The sequence below is a fragment of the Triticum dicoccoides genome, chromosome 7B (assembly GCF_002162155.2).
Source record: "Triticum dicoccoides isolate Atlit2015 ecotype Zavitan chromosome 7B, WEW_v2.0, whole genome shotgun sequence".
Lineage (NCBI taxonomy): Eukaryota > Viridiplantae > Streptophyta > Magnoliopsida > Poales > Poaceae > Triticum > Triticum dicoccoides.
The window spans coordinates 736414701-736422850 of record NC_041393.1 but is presented as its reverse complement, the minus strand read 5'-3'; the positions used below and the strand labels follow the sequence as shown (position 1 = coordinate 736422850).

The window sequence follows — 8150 nt, the reverse complement described above, 5'->3', positions numbered from 1 at the left end:
CTCCTCCTCCCTCCTCCCTCCTCTCCTCCCTCCTCTACTTCCAGCCACACGTGGAGCTCCCCGGCAGAAAGAACGTACCAGATCCAGAACAAAATTCGAAAAAAATTGCAAAAAAAGAAAATCAGCCCAAATCCAGATCCAGATTTCAAAATTTTAGTAATGGCGCACCTGTTCATCTTACCAGTGGCGCACCTGTTCATCTTACCAATGGCGCACATGTATGGTTAGTAATGACGCACCAGATGGTGCACCACTACTATCTGGATTACTAATGGTGCACCAGAGGTGCGCCATTACTATTTGTTACTAGTGGCGTGATAATAGTGGCGCACCATGGTGCGCCATTAATAGCAAAATCAGGTGTGCCACTAACAGCCTTTTTTCTAGTAGTGAATGCCAAAGACATAAAATGTCTAGAAGAGAAGACACCATGCGCTACGGCCGAAAGCGGTCGTATTGCTACTCGGCTGCAATCTCCATCCTCTCTAGGAGGACACGGTGTGACACGAGCAGTCTCGTTCGTACCAGCCTTCGTACCAGGTACCTCGATAACCCTAGATCAAGATTTATATGCAATACAATGCACAGTATGGGCATCCCGCTCGTACTCATGATCATACCGGGTGAAGGGCTGATTCCAGGACAAGGGCTCAAAATAGACATTACCCCACGCCTCTCTCTATCTTTCTCTCCCAAACCTCATACCTAAATCATCCCAAACCTCCGATTCTTTACCAATTTCGTTCGATTGAGTTGGGAAATCTTTTCCTTGGTAAGTTTCTCTCTTGATTCATGTTCTATTTTCTCCCATCTAATGTTATTTCTCTATACTTGGGTTCGTCTGAATTTTGAAGGCAGCGTTCGACCCAGATGCCAAGACCATCATCTTTTCCTTGGTAAGTTTCTCTCTTGATTCATGTTCTATTTTCTCCCATCTAATGTTATTTCTCTATACTTGGGTTGGTCTGAATTTTGAAGGCAGCGTTCGACCCAGATGCCAAGACCATCATCTTTTCCTTGGTAAGTTTCTCTATGATTCATGTTCTATTTTCTCCCATCTAATGTTATTTCTCTATAGTTAGGTTGGTCTGAATTTTGAAGGCAGCGTTCGACCGAGATGCCAAGACCATCTGTACTTGAAAAAGGCTCATGAGATACAATCACTTGCCAAGGAACTCGACCACTTCAAGGGTGTGTTACAGAACAAGTTTGCTGCCCGGGGTATTATTGCCCAAATTCGTCCTTCATGGAGCAATTTTGCCCCATGAGTATCACACTGCCATTCTCATGTCGTTACGTTTCAACAAAAAAGGTGTTGCCACCAATTACCAAGGTATATCACCATGGGTGCCATGCAAGCAACAGACAAATAACATTGGTTCACATACCAGCAACAGACAGATACCATTGGTTGCCATGTAAGCAACAAACAGTTACCACAATAGCAACTAGCACTATAACCTCAACCATGTCGCTGTAACCCATCTAGAACATTATAAGCAAGTGACAACATGGCAATTACATACAAAAAACCCTGAAGGATTGTCAATCGGTGTAATGGTTGGTCATAAAACATTTATAATGGTTGGTCATAAAACCCTTGTGGTCTCATACTACACACACATGTCCTTTTGAAAACGATGGTGCATGTTTTTTCTTTTCTTGAAAAGGGTCGCAACCCCGTCCTCTGGATCGAAAATGTTAAGTCTAACTTCCGTGAGAAATTTGACCCCTCCTCTTGTGGTACTATCTTAATGATAACTGCTTAAGGAGAAACAAATTCTTGCTTCAATTTCTTGTTGCCTCCCGTCTTGATCAATAATAAAAAGATATAGTTTCACAAAATAAAGAGAAAATCTACGTTTCCAGACTGGCATATAGCATCAAGTGGTCTTATTTCCAAAGCAAATTTTGAGTCTTCCAGCAATAATAGCGAACGTTTTATTTCTTCTTGAAACCACCTAGAAAACCCATCTTCTTGCTCACTGGAGATGCATGAGGGACCTGAAATTTCAGATGTATATAGCATGCTAATTAGAACCATCTGGAATGTGTACAATAAACTGCATGATTATATAGATGTTCGTTGTGTTGTTATATCCCTGGTATGCTACACTTCAGGCAAAGTCCTTTCTTTTGCAAACCTTATATAGGCTATGCAGATTGTATGAATGTTACCAGGTCGCCCCTTAATTAAGAAATATTGTCATTCAACCTAATTAAAAATGGCTATAACGTTGCTTCACAGTTGCAAACTTGCAATAACAAAGGTCCATAGAAATACATTTGACATACATCTATTAAAAAGTATGTATGAAGATGACTGATTTTGGCAGTAAAAAACCTAGGACAGACTTATGAAATTGATCAATCATTCGAAGGAAAACTAAATTTACTTCATTCTTTCTATTTTTGTGAAATTAAATCATCTAAATAGAGAGCCTCTTTATCCCCTGGTATTTACCTCGTTTGCCATTTCGTTTGCACGTAGTCCGTTGAGTGTGTCAACAATTTCTTCTATGGGAGGCCTGACTCGCCGATCAATCTCAGCACATTTTAGCCCAAGTTCAATGCTTATTTTCACTTGATGGAGGCCTTCTGTATCTAAGGATGCATACTTGGATGCTATGTGCTCGAGTGTCCACTCTTCGCGTACCTAAAGAAATGGAATCACGGTCATTGGTTATAGTATGCAAACTAAATGAAAAATAGGGTTCAATTTCAATCTTCCAACAATCAAATAATATATCTTCTTACTTTATCAATAAAGTTTCTTGCTGAGGGTTGGTTTTTGTCTTTGCAGTTCTGCTCTCCAGTACTGATCTCGAGTATTAATAAGCCTAAACTATATATGTCTGACTGGGCCGAAATTTCACCTCTGTATAGATATTCTGGAGCCATGTACCCACTGGATGCCATTTTCATCAAAAGTTTATTAGGCAATACTGGAGATGAGAAAATGGAATTTTTATTATCAAGGCTTGTAATGAGCTTACTATGATCCCACAACTGTTTGTGTGTACAATCGGGTTTGTTCTTGGCCAAAGACCCTCGAGAGTCCAAAATCAGCAATCTTTGGAACCATACTTTCATCTAATAATATATTTTCAGGCTTCAGATCCATATGAATAATGGGAATATCCAACTTGTGTAGAAATAGTAAACCCTGGCAAATTCCTTTGATTATCTTGAAGCGTGCGGCCCAATCGATAGCAGGTTCAGCTGAAGAGACAGCCTCAGCTGTTTTTGTTCCTGTATATGAGTGCAAAAAAGCTAAAGGGTCAGGAAGATAAATAAATAATGTAAAAAAGCTAAAGGTGATGCCCTAGCTCCAAAGATGGAAATGTAAAGAGAAATGCAAGATATGCCAGATATGTTTATTGCATACCGAAAAGATTCTGTTGAAGGCTCCCATTAGGTAGATACTCGTAGCAGAGTACACTTTCAGTGATGTCTGCCTGAATATACCTTCCATCGAACTGCACCAGTTTCTTCTGTGTTTCCCAGCAGAATCCAACCAACTCGACTATGTTTTCGTGTTTGAGCGCCATAATGTTCTGAACCTCGTTGTTGAATGTCTTGTCAGGCGGCATCGGGGCGTTTTCCTGAAGTTTCTTCACTGCAATCACTCTGCCATCATCAGGCACAACTCCCTGTTTAATCAATCCCACAGATACACATACAGAGATATTAGTATCTCTTATCAACCTTGGTCGAAAGGATATAAGATGTTAATAGGAAAATAATCTAACCTTATAAATGCTTCCAAATGGACCTCCGCCAATCTTCCGCTCAGCAGAGAAATCGTTTGTAATTTTCTTCAGAAAGTCGAAGGGCAGTTGCTTCGGTAGCTCAGGGCTCGGCCTAATCTCTTGGCTATTACTTCCGGTGGCCATTGCTGTTCATTCAAAAAGTTTTTGATGAGTTCACAAGTGAGCTGCCACAAGTGTTTTTTTCTTTCGGAAAGGTCCCTCCTTGCATTTTCATTGCAGAGGATCAAAAGGGCCATTACATAGAACCAATCATGAATTATACAGAAAATTAATTGCAAAGCCTGCCTCTAACGCTGTGTGTCCTAAAGCATGACAATGGCAGGGACGGCATGGTGCTGCAGCAGCGCCGGCCACAGCTTGGGAGCAGCAGCAGTGCCTCCTGGAACGCACAGACATAAGTTGCTGAGGACGGCAATCTTCCACCGGCAGAAGCAGAGTACGCCGTGATGACCATCAGAAGAAGCAGAGTAAAGGCAGACTGGAGTGGTCAGATCTGGAGGGAGGGATGGCCCGAACTGGTGGGGGGAAACGCAGAGCAGAGCAGGGGATTACTGGAGAACCACGGACTGGCCAGCTCCTATGCTCCTACTGCAGCGCCGCCGGCACGGGCTCGAGGCGAGGCGCCAGGGAAGAACAGCAACTATAGATCTGGGAAAGACGCTCGCTCCATTGGCTGCGCCGAGACGGCCGCCGGCGCCCATAACAACGGCAGGGAGCGAGCCTACAGCGTAACCACTCTACCTGGATGCACAGATGAAGAGGGAAGCCGCCTCCCCTTCCTCTCCGGCGGGCGGAGACGCCGCGAGCGAGAGCAACTGCCAACCAGGGACTGACCGAGCAGCCGCCACAAGCTGTGGACTGAGACTACAACTTCCCATTTGACCAAACCACGACGTTATTCAAAACATGGCACGGTGGCGCCATGGAGAGTTGAGAGTAAAAAGAGCACTAACCTTGTTGAGAGGAGAGGAGACGCGGTTGTGTTGAGAGGAGGAGGACGACGAAGGGAGAGGCGAGCTTGCGAGGTGGAGTAGCGCTGCTGCAGGTGTGGGGAGTAGTTATGCAGAGCAGGAGCAACGCATCGCAACGCGCTAACTGCAGAGAGGGAAAAGAGATGCGCGTCCATGTCGATGTCGATGCCCCCCCTGGCAAACGCGGGCAAGTTGACCTGACTTGACTCATGCCATTGTTGAGCGATTTCCAACGGTCATGATTTTCACCATCTTATCTCATAGGAGTGTCTTATATACTACTCCATCCGAGTTTCTAAATATAAGTCTTTTTAGAGATTCCACTACAAAGTACATATGGATGTATATATAGACATATTTTAGAGTGTAAATTCACTCATTTTGCTCCGTGTGTAGTTCATATTGTAATATCTAGAAAGACTTATATTTAGGAACGAAGTGAGTACTCCATATCTTTCTTTATATCGGCATCTTTCGAGCGTTTTGCCCTAATCCATATCATCAAAATTATTTTAGCCATTAGATTAAAATTTTAATGGTTAAGATCTGTTAAAAGTCCGTGACTTGTATAAAGATACGACGTACATAAAAAAATAGAACCTGCACGTATGGAATAGATAGACACAACCTTATAATATATGAAAAGGAATCGTGCTTTCCAAACAAGAAAAGAAAAAAAAGAAAATCACGTGAAAAAGAATCCTCGTGCTATAGCTAATTTTCTTAAATAATACATTTTTAGTAATTTGCACAAACATTATGCTGCTATTTTTATTTTCAAAAATAATATCCAATCAGCCAGCAGTAGGCCGACTCAGCCTTATCAGCCAACAGCGGGCCGACAGCTGGCCCATCGGCCACGTGCTGGCCCATCGGCCCATTGGCCAGGCCACGTCGCGTCGGGCGCTGTTGGCCGACAGGGACTGCAGCCCCTGGCCTCTTCCTCCTTTCTCCTCCTCCTTTCTCCCACCGTGCAGCACCTTTCTCTATTCTTCCTTCCTCCTCTCTCTTACACGAAATAGCTCCAAGTTGTACACCAAAATGACCCGGTTTTTGCGGATTTGGTACCGTGAATGGGTTCTACATAGTTAGGGGAGCCAAAAGAGACCTCGATCTACTGATGGGGTAGCTCGTGGTGGTCATGGTGAGCATTTTGTTGGAGCTTTTTTTTCAGCTCATTGGTGGAGGTTGTGGCGGCGGTGGAGGTGGAGGTGGTGGTGGTGAAGCTGGGGCAGTGTGGTGGAGGTTAAGCTCCGGCAGTTTGGTGGAGTTTCCGGCTCCGGTTCCGGTGATTGAAGGCCGCCATTCGTCATTCACACGCACGCTTCAAGGGTATATTTCAACAAACATTTTATTTTTCGAAGTTGTTCCGGTAGTATTCGTTAATATGTTTCGATGTGAAATAAATTAGGTGTGTGATTATTGTTATTTGCCACGGTAGTATAGGTAAATATATTTAGATGTCAACTAATTAGTTCTGTGCAAATTTGTAGTTGCTCCGGTAATATTCCGTATTATATGTGGTTGTCAAATATTTATGTGTGTCAGTGTTTGGAGTTGCTCCGGTAAAATCCGTAATATATGTAGATGTCAAATATTTAAATATGTCAATATTTAGTTGCTCCATCAAATATTCGTAATATACTTGTAGGTGTGTGAATTGTATTAGTTGCTCCGTTAATATTCAGTAATATATAGCTAGCTAATATATATACATGTCTAATATTTAGTAGTGGGGATATTTTAAGTTGTTGCTTAATACTTGTCTTTCGTTGTTGAAAAAAAATAGGTGAGCTGAGATGTCTGATGTAGTGAAGTTCATATTTTACTACGGTCCTGGTACTGTCCAAACAACTGAGATGGGAGCTGATCTGAGTGAATTTACTCACATAGAGGTGCCAATGAGCGCACCTCAAACATGGTCTGTCAGTCAGTTGAAAGAATGGATTGCAGCAAGTTTAGGGCTTGATACTGAAACACACACCGTCGGTGTTCATGCATTGTGGACACGGTCAAGTTCAATAATTTACTTTTATTTGAGGCCAATAGAGTGAGACTCCGATTTGGTGCGGTGGTTACAAGGTTGTGAACGCACGGGATGCAATCATGTTGCCTTAGTGCTTCCCGCCATGAAGGAGGTCACTGCACATGAAGGCGAGGATGGCTACAGTCGTGGGCAGAGCAGTGGAGGGAGGCAGTTATCTATGTCAAATGCTGGAGATTATGGTTATGAACCAGGACAGAGCAGTCAGGTAGAAGGAGGAAATGCCGATGGTTACAAACCAGGACAAAGTAGTCAGGTAGAAGGATGAAATGCCGATGGTGATTACAGTGGCGAGGTGGACGCTGACGAGGTAGATGGAAGAAGAAGACACCGATGTTGATAGGGGTCATGCCGATGATTTTGACGAGTCGGATGAAGAAGAAAATGCAGAGGAGGTCCTGAATCCTGCATCATGGAATCATGACTTCTCATCTGCAATGACCGTGAATGATGGACATGATTCTGCCTGGCAATATCACCAGAACAATATTGCGATGGGTGTTATGTATCCCAACAAGCTCTGAAGGATGCAATAATTAATTGGGCAATGTCCACGCAAAGGGTTTTCATAGCTTAGGTGTCAAGTCAGAAATACCTGACAATGGTATGTAAGAACGCATATTGTCCCGCCAGGTTGCACGGCTATCTCCCTAAGTATGGCACAAGTTGGGTGATCAGTGACTTAGTTAATCACACTGGTCTTATTCCCTACATCCCTCAAGATCATGCCAACCTTTCATCGACGCTTATTGCGCAGTTGTTTTACGATAAGATAGTGCAGGGCAAAGTTATGGAAGTGAAGGCAATCAAGACAAAAGTCTTCGCCAGGTTCAAGTACAGAAGTTATTATGGAAAGGCTTGGAGAGGGCTAACACTACTAGGGAAAACCCTAGTAGCAGCGCTGGTTTTAGAGTTACTAGTAGAGCTTGTGCCAGCGCTACTACTAAGGCGCTACAACTTACTCTTAGCAGTAGCGCTAGGATGCCAGCGCTACTGCTATACCTAGCTAGCAGTAGCGCTCATGCTGGAAAAGCGTTGTTGATAGCTGTAAGTAGCAGTAGCATTTAGAAAAGCGCTGCTGCTACCTTTTCCAGTATTTTTTAAATTGAAGCTTATTTTCATTGTGGTTTTATATATAGTACTTTCATCATATGATTTTATGACCATGATTAGTTATTATATATAACAGTGGGTGAAACAAACGTGGAGTAGATTCAAGTGGAGGCAACATGTGGTGCATGTCGAAAGTACTACTATATCCAAACTTGGTCTAGTTATCCAAACTTGGTCTAGTTTGGATTAGTAGTACTTTCGATGTGCACCATATGCTGCCTCCAGTTGAATCTATTCCATGTTCATTTC

At 43.0% G+C, this 8150-nt stretch overlaps 1 protein-coding gene across 2 annotated transcripts; it reads right to left on the bottom strand.

The window, feature by feature from the left end:
* Positions 1 to 1353: 1353 nt before the first annotated feature.
* LOC119340142 (putative receptor-like protein kinase At4g00960) lies at positions 1354 to 4870 on the bottom strand. Of its 2 annotated transcripts, none has more exons than XM_037612044.1 (7): positions 4727 to 4870; positions 3753 to 3898; positions 3389 to 3653; positions 2997 to 3252; positions 2758 to 2908; positions 2465 to 2656; positions 1354 to 2004 (listed from the first exon to the last, which is right to left on the bottom strand). In XM_037612044.1, the coding sequence occupies exons 2-7, from the start codon at positions 3894 to 3896 to the stop codon at positions 1942 to 1944; spliced, it is 1071 nt and encodes a 356-aa protein (XP_037467941.1). In that variant the 5' UTR covers positions 3897 to 3898; positions 4727 to 4870; the 3' UTR covers positions 1354 to 1941. The 2 variants fall into 2 exon arrangements, with proteins under 2 accessions (XP_037467941.1, XP_037467942.1); XM_037612045.1 differs by lacking the exon at positions 4727 to 4870 and adding an exon at positions 4515 to 4676.
* Between the last annotated feature and the right edge of the window lie 3280 nt (positions 4871 to 8150).

What these genes read in the sequence shown, in the direction of transcription:
- LOC119340142 (XM_037612044.1), bottom strand. Translation starts at nt 3,896, where the DNA reads ATGGCCACCGGAAGTAATAGCCAAGAGATTAGGCCGAGCCCTGAGCTA. An exon ending in CAAACAGTTGTGGGATCATA is followed by an intron (nt 2,909 to 2,996) that starts GTAAGCTCATTA and finishes AATGGCATCCAG; the next exon opens with TGGGTACATGGCTCCAGAAT. An exon ending in CAAGAAACTTTATTGATAAA is followed by an intron (nt 2,657 to 2,757) that starts GTAAGAAGATAT and finishes CCATTTCTTTAG; the next exon opens with GTACGCGAAGAGTGGACACT.